Below are 21077 nucleotides of genomic sequence, written 5' to 3'. Positions count from 1 at the left end.
CTGTGAGGCCAAAAACCTCAGGTTCATCTTTGACTCCACTCTCTTTCACCACTCGCATCATGGACCTTACCAAGAAGGCTCATTTCCACCTCCTCAGAGGCATTCTTTCTTTCCTCACCTTCCCCCAGAAGTTGACTCTATCCAGAACTCTGGTTCTCTCAAAGCTGGTCTACTGCAAAAGCCTCTTTCTCAACCGCCTCTTTTCGCCATACACCCCCTCCAGCTAATCCAGAATAGGGTTGCAAGACTTATCCTGGGCCTTAAGCCCAAGGACGTATCTCTCCAGCCCTAAAATCTCTCCACTGGCTCCCGGTGGCTGCAAGGATCAACTCAAGACCCTCTGCATTATCCACAAGGCGTTCAGGGGCCTAGGACCACACCATCTCCAACTTTCCCTCCCTCAATACTCCAGAGCTCTCTGCTCCTCTAACTCTTTGATTGTCAAACGCTTCTCCAAGCACAGAGTGGGGGGCAGGTCTCTCTCTTCAGCTGGTGCCTCCTTTTGGAACAGTCTCCCTGCTCCTCTCAGACTTGAGCCAGACCTCTTCAAGTTCGGGAAACTGCTCAACACTTCTCTACCTCTTTCCGTTCACTGCTAAATCGCCCCACTGCTCCAGAGTGAATCTCACAGGACACCAGGCCCTTCTACCCAGTCGATACTAGTATCCCCCCCACCCTTCACTGCCCCTGCGGGCCCCTGCATGGTGGCTCTGCATCCCCACCTTTGGGAGGCCCCATGCACAAGCACTTAGCCTGAGGCCTCCTCCTTGGCTCCCCTGGACACTGCCCTACCGGGACCCCCCTACCAGCACCTCTTCATTCCTGCCCCTCCACCCATGCCTACCTCCTGCATATCTCTTCACTGCACTTGCACGTCCAAAAGCTCAAGGCCTAGTAGGACCACGACTGTATATTTACTCTTTTGCCAATGTTTTTTCTCTTCCCTGTTCCCTTCCCAGTAGCCTTGTGGTGCTTTGAAACAATTATTTTGTATAAGTGCCTAACAAATGCTCAATAAAATAAAAAAAGTAAAATAAATGTGCTCTAGGTGCAAAGGGTAAATCTCTCTTAGCAAGAGTAATACAGTTGATGCATTTAACAATCCATCTAGAGATTGCAGACTTCGAGACGGGTCCCCTTCTCTACCAGGACCAACATACACAAAGAATTGGTTTGTCTTTTGGGGGTTTTGTGTTATCAAAGTAATGCACCACTGCACTCCTAACATCTAGTGTATGGAAGCTTATTTCCGCTGCGTTAGTGGGATTCCGAAAGAAAGTTGGAAGTTTGATGGATTAGTTCACGTGGAACTTTAGAAATGAATTTAGGCGCAAAGCGCAAGTGTTTGCACAGTACCACTTTATGAATAGCAACAAATGGGTCTTGAATTGAGAGAGCCTGCAGTACACTAACTGATAGAGGCAATAGTGACCAGAAAGGTAGTCTTATAGGTGAGAGCCTTAAGATTAGCGTTATGCATTGTCTTAAAAGGAAGTACCATTAGTCTTTTAAGAACAACATTCAAGTCCCATCCGGGAGTTGGGTTAGAAATAGGAGGATACAGAGTTTCGGATGGCTGTGTCCAACATGCATCTGAGAATAAATGCGGACAAAATAGTGGCTACATTTATTGACAAGATGGCCAAGTCAGAAAAGAGCTATATGTACAATGTTTTATACAGAGCTACAATAACAGTTATATTTGTATGATATTCATTCATCAAAAAACGAGACAGTGTTCAATGAGATTAAATGGGGTTCAACACCAGAGGTTCAAGTTAAAATGATCAAGAATGAATCAAGTCAGAACGTATCCAAAGGCAAACTGCTTAAAGGGTGTTTCATGCATGAGGCTGGTGTAACGTGGCATAAGAATGGAGACATATTGGATACATTTACAGGAGTTGTGTTTTCTAATAACTGGTTTAAGAACTACGGAACAAGCCACAGAACAAGAACAAAACATTACAATATACCCAATATTATGTATACACACAATGTTTTCTATATTATAGATAGATTACTCAAATGTTTTCAGCGCACACAAAAATAAAGGAGCATTAACTCACAACTTTATATGGTTCAGCAAAGAGTGGAGAGTGTGATGGAAAGGCTTCTTCGCCCTGTTGAATTTCTTGATTTCTCCTTTCCCTTTCTTTCATACGCAGGACGTTCCGGTCTTCACGGTTCATATTGCTATTAACAAAAATATTAAATCATGAAAATAAACTAGAAGAGATTATGCCAACAGAAACATAATGATATACAGTTATGTATTTAGACACTATACATCCCTTCACAGTTTTAAATCTGTAAAAAAGAGAACTTTACATGTATGTCAGTGTCCAGTGTCATCTGCAGTTCAGATGTAATTAATACTGGTTGCTGAAGGAAATGCCACTTTTTAAAACACCTTCATTGCAGATTCATCTCGGTTCTTGGGAATATTAATTCTCAAATTATTTGTTGAAATGCTACTGGTCTTAAGATTTCTACAACACCAGAACAGGTTTTGATCTGTATTGAGTCAGCCGCCTGGTCAGAGCTTGAGGGCATTATCCTCCCTTTGCGGGAATACAATTTCCATCAAAGTCTATACACAGTTTTGCATAAGCATATCAGGCCATGCAAATTCTTAAAAATCCCACTAGACCTGCAGAGCGAGTTCCTTAGTTTACATACTCGACCTAAGAGAAATGCACTTGCATCAAGGGGACTACTGACAACCTATTTACCAGTGCTTTATGTAAAATGGTGCAGGTTGCCACAAGCACACATCATATTTGCTGCAATGATGTCAAGCATGCACAGTGAAACCTGTATTTGCCATTTACTGTAAAAGTGTGGTTGCAGTTTAACATCCTCGTACTCGCTGGCAAGTTTGAGTATCATGCAAATGGTACTCGCCCTGCATAAAAACTACTTGCCAATGCTAGTGGGCTAGGAGATTTTGCGAGTCCTACATATCAAAGTCTGCCTATATTCGTTTTTGAAGTATTCAGTTCATAGGGGTATATTCAGCTCCTTGGATAACGCAATGGAGCGTGTGTCCTAAACCTCCAAGTCATGCTTGCATAACACTGTATAACCTCTGTGCACTGCGCCCTACAGTCACTGACATACAGACCTGGAAAACATTACGTTTTATTCTGGCAAGGAGTGCAGAAAGGGTTATCCTTCAGAAAGTAGGAGCGCCTCAAGGACACATTTGTGAAACAAAATTTAATAGCCCCATGTCAGAACAGGTGGCTCCTGGTCAGATTAAAATCCTGACACCCAGGAACTACGTTCAGCTCCTTTTCCATGGATCCCAATTTCAACCCCTGTATATGACCATAACAAATATGCCAAATATTGTCAGTAGTTGAAAGCGTACTAAACCAGTACTCCTTGCTGGTATCTAGTCAATTATTCTAAACCCATTCCATCGAATGCTATACCACCGAATTATAAGCATCAAAAAGCACTTCCATCAAAATGCCTTTCCATGGACTATAATTCGATGGCATAATCGAAACTGGGGTGAGGGCTAGGGTTAGATTAAGGTTTACATTAGGGTTAGGGTTAAGTGGGCTAGGGTTAGATTAAGGGTTACATTAGGGTTAGATTAAGGGTTACATTAGGGTTAGATTAAGGGTTACATTAGGGTTAGGGTTGGGGCGAGGGTTACATTAGGGTTAGGGGGTGGGCGTGGGAAAACCCCCTAATACACAAAAACATTTTTTAAAGTTACAAGGAGCTGACCAGTGAGTGCAGAAATTTCAGCACTGGACAGCTCCATGTGACATTTTAACGTTACAAAAAAAATGCATTGAAAAGCTATCTTTTACATGTAATAGTGCATTTCCATTGAAACCAGTCCATTTATATTTTCAATGGACTGGTTTCGATAGAAAAGCACTCTTACACGTAAAAGATAGCCTATCGATGCATTGGTAAACTATGCTTTGGTTTCGATGGTGTGGCATTTCAATGACAGTTTCGATGAAATGACTAGGAATCATCATTGCTTGGCCAAGACAACACTCCTTTGTGAATGCGTGTTCTCTGTCTACACACACAAAGAATCAAGTATTAGGGAATACGAGGAGGAGACGGCAAGAAAAGAGGGGAAATGGCAGTATAGCTTAGTGAAGATGTGAGGGTGCACAGGAACAGGAATAGAGTGCAGGGAAATAGGGCACTGCACATGGTCAGAGATGGTGGTAGGTGCATGAGGTGGCGAAGTGGGTAAAACTCATGCACAGAGGATTGTTTTTTTACTAAAAATTGTGTGTGTTCTATTCCAGCAACTATTCTACACATACAGTGGATAGGACTAAGGTGACAAGAGTATAGATGTAGGAAAGAAATGGGACCAAACAGCTCTGGACAGTAGGACCACCACAAACACTAGTGTACTGCAGGCTCAAGCACTTCCGTTGTCATAAATAACTCTTTAAGGGGAAAGCACAGTGGAACTTTTGAAAAGACCAGTTTGAAAACAAAAAGTAAATTGTGAGAAAGTAAACTGAAGTACTTCCTTTCTCAAAATAAAGCCTCAGTTGCAGATAAACACATGCAAAAAAATATATAGTTTTCAAGCATTCTATGCTTATCTTATCTTTACAAGGCGGAAGAATTTAACTCGAACATTGCCACTTCTTTAATTCTGTCCATTATATATTACTACTCAAGAGGCATCGGAAAACTAGAAGCCTCCTTGGACCGAAGGATTACCTAAATTCAGAAGGCTCACATTTCCTAAATAAGTGCACTTAATTCATTTCCTAATGAAATGAAAACATTGGATATTATTAGAATTTGAAAATCGCATAAAGACAAAGCACAAGCCCGCACCTATGGCTCAATCAACGTTGACTAAAAACCAAAATATATTTACCAAGATATGGCACAGAGATTGAAATGGCAATAGTGAAAGAAGTCATAGTTGCTTACCTGTAACTGTATTTCTCCAGCATTGGTATCTTTCATAAATTCACATGCTTGAATTTTCCCTGCCATCATACTGGGAATCCTCAATAATTGAAATATAAAAACATTTCCCTTTAAGAAAAAAGCTAGACACAGAGCCCTGTTGGGCCTGTGCAGTCCTTCACTTGTGGAGTCGCTCCACCGGCTTTGGTTCTTTTAGGCCCCAACCAACGAGGTGGCAGAGCTTAGGCTCCATCCCATTCAGCCATCTTCAGATTTTGAACCGTGAGGGCTAGTAACTGATGACTGACTGGAGAAGTAGAAGCCTCTACCCAGGGGAGGAGGGCGGGCGCATGCGAATCTATGAAAGATACCAATACTGCACAAGTTACTCCTTACCTGGTAACGTTCTTTCGATGGGATGTTCCTCCGACGTATTCCTTATCTATGATATTGGTATCTCCAGCTTGCTGGCCTCAGAAAAAATGTTGCCCAGTAGAGGGCGCTGTGCGTCGACATCCGTCGAGTAGGTGTTCCTCAACAGCCACCGTACCGACGCCATCATGCCTATAAATGGCCACGCGCAGTGTCCGTTGCTCAGTTCCGTTTTGTAGAGTAGAACAAGTTACTTCTTACCTTGTAACGTTCTTTCGAAGGGATGTTCCTCCGACGTATTCCTCATCTTAGATATCTCCTTCCAGCTCTGCTGGCCTCGGAAAATGTTTTCTCTCTAGAGGTGGCTGCGCGTCGACGTCCTCCGAGTTGATGTCCCCCGACAGCCGCTGTATCCTGCCTATAAAGGCCGCGCGCAGTGTCCGTTGCTCAGTTCCGTTTTGTAGCCCACAATAATACTTTCTGGACTAAACTAATCACCCTGAAGGAGCGTAAGCTGCAACAACAAGGGAAGTAGAACTGCGGGGATGGATGGGAGGGTCGATGAGGAATACGTCGGAGGAACATCCCGTCGAAAGAACGTTACAAGGTAAGAAGTAACTTGTTCTTCGAAGGGATTGTGTCCTCCGACATATTCCTCATCTTAGATAGGCTCCCATAGCAGTATTCTATTATTGGAGGAGGGAGTACTGACTTCACGCTGTCTTCTATTGATGAATAGAATGCAGTACAGCCCTTCCAAACCTAGTCTCTTGACTGGAGGAGGAATCCAAATTGTAAAAACGTGTAAAGGTATGGACAGACGACCAAGTAGCGGCCGCACAGATGTCTTTAACCGGCACGCCTCTTTTGAGGGCCGATGAAGCTGCAATACCTCTGGTCGAATGAGCCCTAAGGTTTTGAGGGGGCTCTTGCCCTGCCAGTTTATAACATTACAGAATGGCTAGAATGATCCATCTGGAAATGGTCTGCTTAGTTATTGGTAACCCCAGCTTGTGACCTGCGTAACCTACAAACAGCTGGTCTGCCTGTCTTATCCTGGCTAGTCTACTGATGTAAAAACTTAAAGCCCTTCTAGGGTCTAGCCTGTGTAACCTCTCTTCCTCTTTCCCCGAGTGAGGAGGAGGATAGAAAGATGGTAGGGTAATCTTCTGAGTGATATGGAATTCAGAAACCACCTTTGGAAGGAAATTAGGCTTCACTTGCAGGACAACTTTGTCTTTGTGAAATATTGTGTGAGGGGGTTTACAAGAAAGAGCTTGTAATTCGCTCACCCTTCTAGCAGATGTAAGTGCTATTAATAAAACAGTTTTAAGGGTAAGGAATCTTAACAAACAAGAATGGAGTGGTTCGAAAGGTGTGCCCATCAGGAAAGTTAGTACTAAGTTTAAATCCCATAGAGGAACTTGGAATGGTCTTGGGGGATAAACATTGGTTAACCCCTTTAGAAACTGTATTACCAAGGGTAATTTGAAATAGGATGGTTCTTCCGCAGTGCGCTTAAAGATGGATAGCGCTGCGAGATAGCCCTTAATGGTGCCAACTTGAAGGCCTGAATTTGCCAAATATAGTAGGAAGGACAAAACCATTGGTGTACCACATGAAAAAGGGTTGATATTCTGTTCTCTACACCAGCTGCAAAATCTGTTCCAACGGCAGCGGTATAAAGAGTTTGTTGCTGGCCTCCTTGCCGAAAGCAACACCTCCATAACATCATCAGGGAGGTCCCAATCCTTGTACCTCAGCCTTTCAGAAGCCAAGCGTGAAGGTTGAGGGTTTTGATGTCTGGATGGAGAACCTGACCTCCCTTCTGCGAGAGAAGATTCTCTTTGAGTGGAAGTCGAATTGGAGGGCAGATGGACAAGTCTAGAAGGTCCGGGTACCACGTTCTCCTGGCCCAATCCGGGGCAATTAGGATCATGGTTCTCCGGAATCTTCTCAACCTGATCATTTGAGGAATGACAGGGACCGGTGGGAACGCGTACAGAAGCGGAAACACCCAGTCCACTATGAACGCGTCTCCCAGAGCTCCTCTCGGGGGAAATTCCCTTGAGCAGAACAGGTCGCATTTCCTGTTTAGGCTGGTGGCGAACAGATCTACCTGAGGGGTTCCCCAAAGAGCAAAGATCTCTTGAAGGACTTCCTGAGCTATCTCCCACTCGTGGGAGACTGTGTTCTGCCTGCTCAGAGCGTCCGCTGTCAAGTTCTTCTCTCCAGCTAGGTGAATTGCCGATAGAGAGATTCCTTCCTGAATTGCCCAAAACCAGAGCTGCATCGCCTCTCTGCACAGTGGCAATGACCCTACGCCTCCTCTTTTGTTGAGGTAGTGCATGGCCACTGTATTGTCCGTCATTATCAGGACGTTTCTCCCCCGCACAGACGGCAGAAAGGCCTTCAGTGCCAGTCTGATGGCTCTCAGCTCCAACAGGTTGATGTGTAGTCTGGACTCCGATGGAGACAAACGACCGCTGATGGTCAAGTCGTTGGCATGGGCTCCCCACACCGTGAGTGAGGCGTCTGTGACTACTGTTATCTCCGGCCATGGTTGCCAAAACAGTTCTCCTTTCAAGATGTTCTCTGGAGAGGCCCACCATTGAAGGTCGTGGGCTACCTTGTCCGGAATCCAGAGGAGATCTGTCATCCTCCCTGAGAATTGTGACCACGGAGTCCTCAGTGCCCACTGAAGGGATCTCATTCTCAAGCGAGCCTCTGGCACAGGGATATGCAGGATGCCATGAGGCCTAGCAACCTCAAAAAGTCGTAGGCTGGGAGACATTGGGCCTTTTGAAACCTGGTGACCATCTGCAGAATATCTTGAGCCCTCACCTCTGGTGGCGAGGCTTTTCCCAGGGATGTGTCCAGGCCTGCTCCAATGAACTGGAGTCTCTGTGATGGTATCATCTGTGACTTCTTTAAATTGAGGGAGAAGCCTAGCTTGTGAAGGAAGTGGCAGACATAATCTAGTTGGATCCGAGCTTGTTCTGAAGAAACTGCTCTGATCAACCAATCCTCCACGTAGGGGTAGACGTGAATCCCTTCCCTCCTTAGACTTGCAGCCACAACCGACATTAGCTTGGTGAAGACCCTCGGGGCGGAGGCCAGCCCAAATGGCAGAACTCGAAATTGATAATGAGAGTTGCCAATTGCGAACCTCAGGTACTTCCTGTGCTTGGGTTGGATTGGCACATGGAAATAAGCATCCTGAAGGTCCAGAGATACCAACCAGTCCTGAAGCTGAAGGGCCTGAAGGATCTGAGAGAGAGTTACCATCTTGAACTTGTCCTTCCTGAGGAACTTGTTCAATTCTCGTAAGTCCAGGATGGGTCTCAGTCCTCCGTCCTTCTTTGGTATGAAAAAGTAGGGGGGGGGGGGGGGGGGGGAGTACCAGCCCTTGTTCCTGTCCGCTGCAGGTACCGGTTCTATGGCACCTTTCTCTAGCAGGTCTACAATTTCCTGCAAGAGGAGCGGATCCTGCACTTTCAGAGAGCTGTTCCCCGGTGGATGGCTCTGAGGGATGCGTAGAAAAGGCAGGCAGTAACCTTGGGCAACTGTCTCCAATGCCCAAGCATCTGACGTAATAGCCTGCCATTCCGACAGATGGTGAGTTAACCTGCCCCCTACAGGTGTCTTGTGATGGGAGACCTCAGAGTGGTTTGGGATCGGCTGATGCAGTTGGCGAAGGTAAAGCGGCTCCTGCTCCTGCTGATGCGGCTTTCTTTCCTTTACCCCGTCCACCATGGGTACATTTTCCTTGGCCTCTTTGAGCCGGCCGTCCTCTGCCTCTTCCATATGAGGAATAATAGCGAAAGGACCTTCCTCTCCAAGAGGATCCTGAGGGAAGAAAATGAGTTTGGCGGATTGCAGCTCCTAGTGACTTGGCTGCTGCTTTAGATGTTTGCAGTTTTTCCAAACTGTCATCCGCCTTCTTACCAAACAGGGAAGAGCCGTTAAAGGGCATATTCAAAAGTCTGGCCTGTACGTCAGAAGCAAAGCCGGACTTTCTCAAACATGCATGCCAGCGGATTGTGGCACTTGCCGCCATGGCCCTGCTGATACTGTCAGCAGAATCAATGCCAGTTTGAAGGGACTCACACATTGCATCTTTACCATCTCTGATGATATTTAAAAATGCGTCCCTTTCTTCTCCTTCCTGGAGGCAGTCAGCTGCTGATGAAGCACACTCCCAAAGAGTGTGGCTGAACGTAGCGAGCGTACAAGTCGCATTAACAGATTTTAAAGCCATGCTACAGACCGAGAAGACTTTCTTAGCCATGGCATCATATTTTTTATCATCCCTATCCTGTGGAGCAGTGGGGAATGCAGATGTACTGCCTGATGAAGTTGCAGCCTGGACCGCCAGACTTTCTGGAGTAGGGTGCTTAGATAGGTATTCAGGGTCAGCAGCAGATACCCTATATTTCTCTGACAACTTCTTGTTAACCGCAGGGACAACTTCAGAAGTTTCCCAGTTAGTTAAAATCTTTCTTTGTAAAGCAGAATGAAAGGGAACCACAGGATCCTCCTGTGGACCTTTATCCATAATATCTGTGAGGTCATCCTGTTGAAAAACAGGTGAAGGCGCAGACCAACCCATGAACTCCATAATTCTTAACATTAGGGTTCTATAAGGGGTTTCAGCATGTTCCCCTGGGTCTGGTTTGACAAATTCCACTTCTGGGGAAGTGTCTAGGCCACTTGCTTCCTGTTATGCATCCTGAAGGTCTTTCAACCTTCTTTCCTCAGAGGCAAAAGTCTCTGGTTCAGGTGATGTGGTCCTCTGCAGCCCAAAAGGCCTTTCTTGATCAGAATCTTCCCTTTCTTCATAAATTGAAGTTAAGGGGGGATGCTCTGGCCTGTGAAATGGTATAAAACCCATCTCTAAAGCAGAGGGAACCATCATCAGTGGCCTTGAAAAGGTCGATGTCGTCGACGCCGATGTAAAAATCCTCGAAGGCGCCGACAAAGGCGTTGAGAAAACTGGAAGAGGCCTCGAAGAACTCGAGCGGATCGGAATCCTGCTCGAGGACGTCGACGACGTTCTCGACGTCCTGTCGGAGGCTCTCTGTGTAACCGTTGGCTGTGGAGTAGCCGTGGGTTTTTCTTTTATCGGCGTCGATGTCGACGTCGGCTCGATCGACGGATGCGTCGAAGAACCCTTCGATAACGGCGTCGATGGCGCCGATCTATGCTTTACTTCCCGATGGCTCATGGCGTTTTCGGGTTGACTCTTTCGCCGGGTGCTGCGACTCGCTGCGTTTAGATTTTTTGGGCTTTTCACCCGGGGTATCACCCTCAGCTGACTTCGAGGGGGTCGAGGCCGCTTTCTCGAAGACGCTTAGCATCTTTTTTCTGAATTCCTCCCACTCAGCCTGAGAGCTGTGTTTTGTGGGGCAATTTACTCTTTCAGAGGAACTAGAAGACGACAAAGAAGATCTCCTACGTCTCTTTTTCGAGTGTCTAGACCTCGACGAGTGGTGGGAGCCACTTCGAGACCTAGACCGAGAATGCTTTCGACGGTAAAGACGAATGTCTCGACTCTACCGCGGAAACTTTCGAGGAAGTTAAAACTGACTTACCTCTCTCGAGCTTCCCCTTACGCTCCTTCAAGGCTTTCGCCGTCATGGATAGGCATTCCTCACACTCCGAACACTGGTATTCGATTCCCAGACACCACCAACAGATCCTGTGAGGATCCGTCAACGACATCTTCTTCCCACAGTCTCTGCATTTTTTGAAACCGGACCGAGGAGTCGTCGGGTCGGAGGAGGAAGCCATCGAGTACGAGTCGGTTTTCTCGAGGAAATATGAATATATTTCGACTGACAAACTTAGCAACGGTATTCCGAGGCACACGAAGCGCGGAAAAACGGAACTGAGCAACGGACGCTGCGCGTGGCCATTTATAGGCATGACGACGTCGGCGTCGATTCGGTGGCTGTCGAGGAACACCTACTCGACGGACGTCGACGCACAGCACCCTCTACTGGGAAAAAATGTTTCCGAGGCCAGCAAGCTGGAGATACAAATATCATAGATGAGGAATACGTCGGAGGACACAATCCCTTCGAAGAACAAGTTACATACCAACTGTAACGTTCTTTCAACTGGATGTTCCTCTCACGTATTCCTCTTCTTATGATATTCGTAACCTGCCAGCCTGGCTGCTTCAGAAAAAAAAAAATGGCTGTGCACGAGGTTGTGGCGTCGATGTCCCTCGACGGGCTCCGTACTGTGTCGACGTCATCATCAGTATAAATAGCTTGTGCTGCGCCCGTTGGTTTCAGTTCTGTTTTTTCGAGGAAATATTCGAGGAACACCCAGGGGGGCCTCATGACAGATAGACTCTTCTTGAGAGGAAAGTGTAAGTAACGTAAACTGTACTGCAGGGTAGGATGGGAGGGGCGATGAGGCATACTTGGGAGGAACATCCAGTCGAAAGAACGTTACAGTTGGTAAGTAACTTGTCTTTCGAATGGATTGTGTCCTCCCACGTATTCCTGATCTTATGATCGACTCCCATAGCAGTGGTAATTTTGGAGGTGGGAGTACTAGTTATTGTTCTCATGGACGGAATGAAGTACCACCTTGGCAAATAAACCCTCATTAGAGGAAGAAGCATCCAAGTAATGCTTGATGAAGGTATGCATTGATGCCCATGTTGCAGCTGAACAAATATCTGCTGCAGGGACTCCTCTCTTCAGAGCCACAGAAGTAGCCATTCCCCTAGTAGAGTGGGCTCGCAACCCATCTGGTGGGTCTTTTCCCGCCAATCTGTAGCATTCAATTATAGCTAGAATGATCCAGTGGGATATGGTCTGTTTTGTCACTGCTAATCCCAATTTATGCCCAGTATAACCTACAAAAAGTTGGTCATCTTGACGTAGTTTTGACTTTCTTGAAATGTAAAAACTGAGAGCCCTTTTTGGTCCAGTCTATGCAATCTCTCCTCTTCTTTGCCCAAATGAGGAGGAGGGTAGAATGTTGGTAATATACTTTTTTGGGACAAGTGGAAGTCAGAAACTACTTTTTGTAAGAAAGATGGTTTAACTTTAAGAACCACTTTGCCCTTGTAAAAAGTAGTATATGGGGGTTTACATGAGAGAGCCTGTAGTTCACTAACCCTGTGGGCTGATGTTAAGGCTACAAGAAGGACAGTCTTCAATGTTAGAAGCCTCAAGGGACAGGAGTGCAGAGGCTCAAAGGGTATACAAGTTAGAAACTTAAGTACTAGATTTAAATCCTAAGTTGGGACAAGAAAAGGTACTGGAGGGTATATGTTAGTAAGCCCTTTCAGGAATTGAATTATCAATGGAATTTTGAAGTAAGATACCTCTTCCTAGGAGCGCTTGAAAATGGACAGCGCAGCTAGATATCCTTTAACGGTTCTGATCTGGAGCCCCAGATTGGGTAGATGTAATAGGAAAGAAAGCACCATTGGGGTGCCACATTGAAAAGGATCCACATCTTATCTTTGCACCAGTTACTGAACTTGTTCCAACAATCGGTACAAATTTTCTTTTTGGAAAACACTTATGTGGAATGCGCTTCAGGCAAAATAATAAATCCGTCACACCAACAAGTTCATTTTTTAAGTAATATTTTTTTTTGCATTAGTAGCATGCAATATCCTTTTTTCCAAACATTAATTCACAAACTGATAGTTTTTTTGCCTCTCAACACGTGTTTCCCCACGTCTTATGCTCGTGGTTCATCAGGAGAGATGCCCTAGGTTCTGCCACCAGGGTAGTACCGCCACTGCCACTCAAGTTTGATAAGAACATCAAACGGGCGTTCTACAACACTGGTGCGCTCGTCTTCGTTGCCATCTGCTGCGGAGCCGTTGTGCTGGTCTACTTCATCCTGGAAGCTTTCCACAGGAAATGCATGCTACTAATGCAAAAAAATAAATATTACTTAAAAAGTGAACTTGCTGGTGTGACATTTATTATTTTGCCTGAAGCGCATTCAACATAAGTGTTTTCCAAAAAGAAAATTTGAATAAATATTGCAGCAGCCGCAATACTCACTTAAGGGTGCAGCATCCAGGCAAACAGTTTATTACTTGCAGTTAGAAATCGCCTAAAGAGGAAGTAAAAGCCGAAAAGGACTGCAAAAAGTTAAACAAAAAACAATCGGTACAAAGATTTTGTTGCTGGCCTTCTGGCCAAAAGCAAAATCTCCATTACGTCATCCAGGAGATCCCAATCCTTGTATCTCAACCTCTCAGAAACCATGCGTGAAGGTTGAGTGTTTTGACCTCTGGATGGAGAACCCGACCTTCCTCTTGAGAGAGAAGATGCTCTCTTTGCGGAAGACATATTGGAGGGCAGATGGACATGTCCAGAAGGTCCGGGTACCACGACCTCCTGGCCCAATTCGGGGCAATTAGGATCACGGTTTTCCTGAACTTTCTCAACCTCCTGATTACTTGAGGAATCACAGGGACTGGAAGAAACTCATACAGAAGTGGAAACTTCCAGTCCGCCACAAACGTGTCTCCTAGAGCTCCTCTCAGAGGAAATTCCCTTGAGCAGTACTGTTCACACTTCCGGTTGAACCCAGTCGCAAACAGATCCACTTGAGGGGTTCCCCAAAGGGCGAAGATCTCTAGAAGGACTTCCTGAGCTAGCTCCCACTCGTGGGAGACTGCTCTGCCTGCTCAGAGCATCTGCCGCCGTGTTCTGCTCTCCAGCTAGGTGAAACAGAGATTCCTTCTCGTATTGCCCCAAACCAGAGCTGCATTGCTTCTCTGCACAGTGGTAGTGACCCTACGCCTCCTCTCTTGTTGAGGTAGTACATGGCCACCGTATTGTTCGTCATTATCAGGACAGGAGCGGGCAGGAAGGCCTTCAGTGCTAGTCTGAATGCCCTCAGCTCCAATAGGTTGATGTGTAGTTTGGACTCCGATGGAGACCAATGACCGCTGATGGTCAGATCATTGGTATGGGCTGCCCACCCTGTGAGCGAGGCGTCCGTTACTATGGATATCTCCGGCCATGGTTGCTAGAAAGATTCTCCCTTGAGGATGTTGTTGTTGTAAGCCCACCATAGTAGATCCTGAGCAACTGCGGTCGGGACTCGCAGAAGATCCGACATACTCCCCGAGAACTGGGACCACTGAGGGCCCATTGAAGGGATCTCATTCTCAATATGGCCTCTGGCACCAGAAAAATGCAGGATGTCATGAGGCCGAGCAACCCCAGAAAATTGAAGGCCGGCAGATGCTGGGCATTCTGGAACTTTGTTACCATCTGCAGAATGTGGAGAGCTCTCACCTCAGGAGGCGAGGCTTTGCCTGAGGAAGTATTCAAATCTGCCCCGATAAACTGGAGCTTTTGGGATGGTATCATGTGAGACTTCTTGAAATTGAGGGAGACGCCCAGTTTGTGAAGGAAGTGACAGGTGATCGACAGATGTTCCTGAGCTTGTTCGGGAGACTGTGCTCTGATCAACCAATCCTCCAGGTAGGGGTAGACCCGAATCCCCCCTCTCCTGAGACTCGCTGCCACAACCGCCATCAGTTTGGTGAAAACCCTCGGGCGGAGGTCAGCCCGAATGGCAGAACTCGAAACTGAAATTGAGAACCACCAACTGCGAACCTCAGGTACTTTCTGTGCTTGGGATGGATTAGTACATGAAAGTAAGCATCCCGAAGGTCCAATGATACCAACCAGTCTTGGAGTTGCAGAGCCTGAAGGATCTGAGAAAGGGTTACCATCTTGAACTAGTCCTTCCTGAGGAACGTGTTTAAGTTTAAGTCCAAGATGAGTCTCAATCCTCCGTCCTTCTTTGGAATGAGAAAGTAGGGGGGAGGAAGGGGCGTACCAACCCTTGTTCCTCTCCACTACAGGTACCTGTTCTATTGCACCTTTCTCTATCAGGGTTAAAATTTCCTGCAACAGGAGCAGGTCTGGAATTTTGACAGAGTTGGTTCCCGGTGGATGGTCCTGAGGCCTTTTTAGGAAGGCAAGGCAGTAAACCTTGAGCTACTATCTCCAGTGCCCAAGCATCTGAAGTAATGCCCTGCCATTCTTTCAGATGCCGAGAGATTCTGCCTCCCATCGGGGTTTTGTGTGATAAGGCCTCTGAGTGATTTGCAGGCGGCAGCGGCTGAGGGCAAAGATGCCGTTCCGGAGGTTGGCTTTGCAGTCTTTCCTCATCCACCGTGAGCGACATTTCTCTTGCCTCTTTGAAAGGCCGGTCCTCTTCCTCTACCAAAAGTGGAGTAGTACCGAAAAGAACAACCTCTTCAGGAAGATGAGCCCGAATAGGGTTTCAGAGGCTGTCGCATGGAGGTGCTAAGAGATTTAGCTGTCGCTTTTGAGGTCTGTAGTTTTTCTAGGCTTTCATCAGCCTTACTACCAAACATCCTCAAGCCATCAAAAGGCATGTTGAATAGTTTGGCCTGCACATCCGGTGCAAACCCAGACTTCCTCAACCACGCAAATCTGCGTAGCACTGTGCTTGCAGCCATGGATCTGCTGATACGATCAGCAGTATCCAGTCCAGACTGGAGACATTCGCCCATTGCCTCCTTTCCGTCTGACAGTATTCAGGAAGACTTCCCTTTCCTAGCCTTCCGGAATATGTTCAGCCACCGCCGAAATGTAGTCCCACAGGGTATGGGTGAACCTGGCTAGGGTACAGGTGACATTAGTTGACTTTAGAGCCATGCTACCCGAAGTAAAAACTTTACGGGCCGAGGGGGCGTGGCTAACCGCCATGTGAGAAGGACGCGTCTTCAGTCGGCTCCAGCGATGTGCCCAACATTTGGCTGCTAAAATAATATTTTGCCGCAACAACCATTCCCGAATTTCACCCCAGAGGCAGGGGTCGGCTGGCAGCGCTGTATGCCGAGGTTTCGGACGACTGGAGACCCAGCCGAAGAGAAACACCATGGGCCTGGGCGAAGCGATCCGGCGCGCAAAATGGCGCCTGCCCAACAAACGCGGCAGTGATCGGCCTAGGCACCCGGAGGCTTGAGCCCGGCAAACTCTGCAGGGATCGGAGCACGCATGACGAGGGGCGGGCGGGCGAGCTGATGCGGAAATTGCTGGCAGCGCGTAGCTCGGGACCGAAGTGGGACTGAGCTGCACGGCACAACACAAGACCGGGGCAGCGGAGGCCAGGAGAAGCGATGAGGCAACGTGCGTGGCGGACCCAACGGGGGAGCGACCAGCCCCCGCCGAGGCGCTGTCTGGGTTGGGTTGATCCTCGCCTGCAGCAAGTGGCAACAATCCCGTAGCTGCTGGACTTCGGTGGAATACCCCGCCAGACAAAGTAAGGAGTGGGCGATAAGGGTGCGGGGGCCTGGACACCGTGGTGCGGAAGTTTCCCCGGCCCCCCACCCTCCCGCCCGCACTGCAATCACCAGCTGGAGCGCGGAGACGCGCCAGACCCGCACGGCCTGACACCTGGAACACGGACCTGGAGAGTGTGCTGGGCTACGTGGAAGCCCCTGGCCATAACATGCCACAAGAAACAGAGGCCGCAGCCCGCAGGAGCCACCGAGACAGGACGGGGTGGCCCTTCGCATACCCACAGGTGGAGCACGTGTGCAGCCCTACGCTAGGAGACAGGGCCAGTGGCGGGCACACTTAAGCACCTTACTCGGACAATCACCCCAGAAGGAACGTTGATAACCATAGGGGCTCTCCACTTCGAGTCAGGCCAACTGGGCGGCGCACGCTAGACGGAGGCGCCCCGGCCAGAGGCAACAACATCGCCGCACTAATTAACACTCACCACATGGGTAGCAGGCGCGAAGGCTTGTGCGAACCAATGGCCACTAAAGGGGCCAGGAACAAACAGAGACAAACAACAATGGAGACCTACGCGGCCACGGGGGCTGCAGGGGCGGATGCCATTCCTGACCATGGAGCCGCGGCGAGCACCGGGCCCCCCGAACCAGCTAATTCCCAGCTGCTGGAAGCCATCATGACGTTACAAAAAACAATGGAGAGTAAAATCGACGCAGTTGCTATAGACTTAAACTTGCTGCGGCAGGATGTACAATCCATAGCGGGCAGAACCGAAGTGCTAGAGACTCAAGTCAAAGAAAACTCAGAGGCAAAGACGCTGCTCCTCTGGGAGGTGGACATTCTAACCCAGAAGGTGAAGAATTTAGAGGACAGGGCGGACGAGGCGGAGGGGCGCGCACATTGTAACAACATCAGACTCATCGGCGTGCCAGAGGGAATCGAAGGGAATGACCCCACTAACTATGTGGAGGACCTCCTGATCCAAGAAATTGGAGCTGGCAACTTATCCCAAGGCTTCACCATTGAAAGGGCTCACTGATCCCTCACCCAGAGGCCACCACCCGGAAACCCACCCAGGCCAATAATAGCCAAGGTGCTTAATTACAAAGACAGAGAAACGATTCTTGTCTTTTCCAGGTCGGGCGGCAGCAAAATCAGGAACTCAGTGAAAATTGCCATCTACCCGGACTATACCCTCCAGGTTCAAAGGAGCAGAGCCCAATTTATCCACACCAAAGTCAGACTGAAAAACGCAGGCCTGTGGTACATGCTCCTATATCCCGCCAGACTGAAGGTCCTGGGTCAACAATAAAGCCCATTTTTTCGATACACCAGCGAAAGTATGTGAGTGGATGGACAGGGAACACATCCCAGACATCGAAATCAGACAGCGTAGACCACGGCAGTCGGCACCCTGACCACTGCCACTTATGCCCGAAACCTGAAGGCGGCAACACACTGCAGGACACACTAAATGCGGCAACACAGAGTCAATCGGAGCCATACTGGAGACCAACGGCGAAGTAAGTCACCTGCTGAGCCAACCTCTCTCTTACCCCCGGAAACACTTTTGGGTGATTAACCCACCTGTAGGGCACCTGTAGACCTAGGTCGAACAGAGCGGAAACGGGATAGTCAGAGGGGGGGCAACCCCACTAGACTGGTTTCATTGTTTAAAAGTTCAATGGTTAATGTTTTTGGGATGGGGGAACTCATATGTTACACTCCTGGGAGCCCGTCACGGCGAGAGGAACCTCGCCGGACCGGTTCTATGTTCGGGAATCCCACAGTTACGGGGTCAAGTTTGGGGACCCGATGGTACGGAGGCCTTGAAGACAATGGGGGGAGGGACACGAGAGGGTAGAGCCTGTGTTGAGAACTTTAGGCAGACAACACCGAGACCACAGGAACACTCCATAACAGATATATCACTTGTAGGGCCTGGACCTAAGCAGAGGACAATCAACAGATACCACGACACCCATGGCTGGAAATATTAACGTAATAACGTGGAACGTCCGAGGCTTGAATAGCTTTGTAAAGCAACGCTGGATATACACATACCTGCGTAGATGTAAAGTGGGAACCGCCATGCTTCAGGAGACACACCTAACAAGGGACAAACAAGAGCCTATGGCCAAAATATGGCGAGGAACCCTGATAGGATCCCCCTACTCCTCATACGCTAGAGGGGTCCTGATATGGATAGACCCATCCATCCCTTTCAAGGTAGTGAACACCAAGACAGACAACAAAGGCAGGATGGCACTGGTGCATGGGACCTTGGATGGGAGGGAGATATGTCTGATCAGCACATACGCACCCAACCATGACGCCACAGCTTTCTTCCACTCCCTATATTCTCGGATTGACCCCTATGTAGACTGCACCGTGATTTGGGGGGGGGGGGATCACAACTGCACATTAGACCCCATGAAAGACAGGCCCGACTCTAAACACTCCCGCCCTTCCCCCCCAGCCAAAATACTGTCTAAACTAATAGCCCAACTGGCACACTGTGACCTGTGGAGGCAACAGAACCCCGAGAAAAGTGAATACTCCTTTTTCTCCCCGCCTCACAAGGTCCATACTAGATTGGACTATATCTTAATAAGCCAGGGGCAGCAAGCTAGGTTTAGAGATGCACGTTACTTGCCCAGGGTGCTGTCAGACCACTCCCCCATGCAGGCCATCTGGGAGATATACCCACCTAAACTCCCAGTTCCCACGTGGAGACTCAGAGCTGAGGCCCTACTAGATACAACCTTCCGAGAACATATAAGAGACAGCACTGAGGAATACTGGCAGAACAACCTAGATAGTGTGAACCACATCGGAACGGCTTGGGAGGCTTATAAAGTTATGAGAGGAGAGATGATGGCCACAATCGGGGGTACCCTGAAGTCCATCATAACCTCCCTAGAGGGCGCTGAAAAAGAGCTGAGTGTGCTGGAGGGTAGGGCAGACTCGACCCCAGAACATATACAGAAAATAACTGAATTGCGACAGGCCCGTCTGTCTCACTGGGAGTCTCTTGGGAAATTGAGCTATGCTAAACACTCTGAAAGGACGCACGCCCTGGGGGACAAACCTGGTAAATTCTTAGCCTGGCTCTATAAGAGAGAAATCCCCAGGACACCCATTTGCACCATACTCAGACCCGATGGCACCACAGCACATACCCAAGATGATATCAACTCGGTCTTCTCCGAGTTCTACCGAGAACTCTATTCCAAGACCCCGCCCCCCACCAACACTGAGATAGAGGACGCACTGGGTAGTATAAAGCTACCTAAACTAGACGCACAAATGGCCGAAACCCTAGAGGAGCAAATTACCCCAGATGAGGTGATGGCTATAATCAGACCCTACCAGCTGGAAAAGCGCCAGGCACAGATGGCATACAAGGGGAATTCTATAGGACATATGAAGACGCCCTTGCCCCAATGCTAGCACGGGTATTCAATGAGGCGTATGAGCGCGGCATCCTCCCTGACCCCATGAGGGAGGCCACAATAATCCCTTTGCTGAAGCCTGGAAGGGATGGAATAGACTGTGGGTCTTATAGACCACTTTCTATGCTAAATGTTGACTGCAAAATATTAACAGCACTTCTTGCAAATAGGCTACGCTGAGTGATCCCCCAGCTGATCCACCAGGACCAGACTGGCTACGTCCCGGGGCGCTCTATTACCGAAAACCTGCGTAGGTTACACCACATTATATACGGCACTGAGCATAGCCCCCAAAAATACGCGGTGGCGTCATTGGACGCCACCAAGGCCTTCGATTCGGTGAGATGGGAATGGTTGTATGCTACTATGAGCAAAATGGGGATAGGGCCCACCTTCCTGAAATTGACCCAATTGGTTTACGCATGCCCCACCGCCAGAGTGCGCACCAACAGGACGTATTCTGATAAATGGCCCCTTCACAGAGGCACCCGGCAAGGATGTCCACTGTCCCCTATGCTTTACATTATTGTGGCCGAGCCTGTAGCATCATATCTCCAACAAGAATACGGCGACGGTGGCATTGAACTGGATGGGGTGACTCACCTCGTGTCCATGTACGCAGATGACATGCTACTGTACTTACAAAATCCAGAACACCTCCTGCCCTACATACTGGAGACCCTAGATTGTTTTCATAGATTTACGGGCATTAGGATTAACAAGGACAAGTCTTGCCTTTACCCCTTGGCTGCTTTATACAGGGAGGAACTTAGATCCCTACCCCCACTAGACCTTAAATGGCAGGCGACATCCTTCAGATACCTGGGTGTCACCATACACCGCAACCCCAGCACGGAACATATCCTTAACACAGTCAGGGCCAAGGACTCCCTTGAGAAGTCCATGGTTTTTTGGGGTAAACTCCTCCTCTCAGTGGCAGGGCGGGCAGTTCTTCTCAAGATGGTAGCACTCCCCCGACTATTACATATCTTCACTAACGTTCCCTTTAACATTCCCCCCTCATTTTTCAAAGACCTGAACAAACTCTGCAGGA

At 48.2% G+C, this 21077-nt stretch overlaps 1 protein-coding gene across 2 annotated transcripts in view; it reads right to left on the bottom strand.

The window, feature by feature from the left end:
* The window catches only part of AFF4 (ALF transcription elongation factor 4), a 1482962-nt gene that overhangs the window by 1184194 nt on the left and 277691 nt on the right, over positions 1–21077 (bottom strand). For both annotated transcript variants that reach the window (XM_069652488.1, XM_069652489.1), the window contains exon 4: positions 2070–2196. In XM_069652488.1, the coding sequence (XP_069508589.1) occupies positions 2070–2192 (123 nt within the window). In that variant the 5' untranslated portion in view covers positions 2193–2196. The remainder of the gene's footprint in view (positions 1–2069; positions 2197–21077) is intronic.

This window comes from Ambystoma mexicanum, chromosome 3p, assembly GCF_040938575.1.
Source record: "Ambystoma mexicanum isolate Mex_15411 chromosome 3p, UKY_AmexF1_1, whole genome shotgun sequence".
In the NCBI taxonomy this organism is placed as follows: Eukaryota; Metazoa; Chordata; class Amphibia; order Caudata; family Ambystomatidae; genus Ambystoma; species Ambystoma mexicanum.
This window is presented reverse-complemented; position numbering and strand designations above follow the sequence as displayed.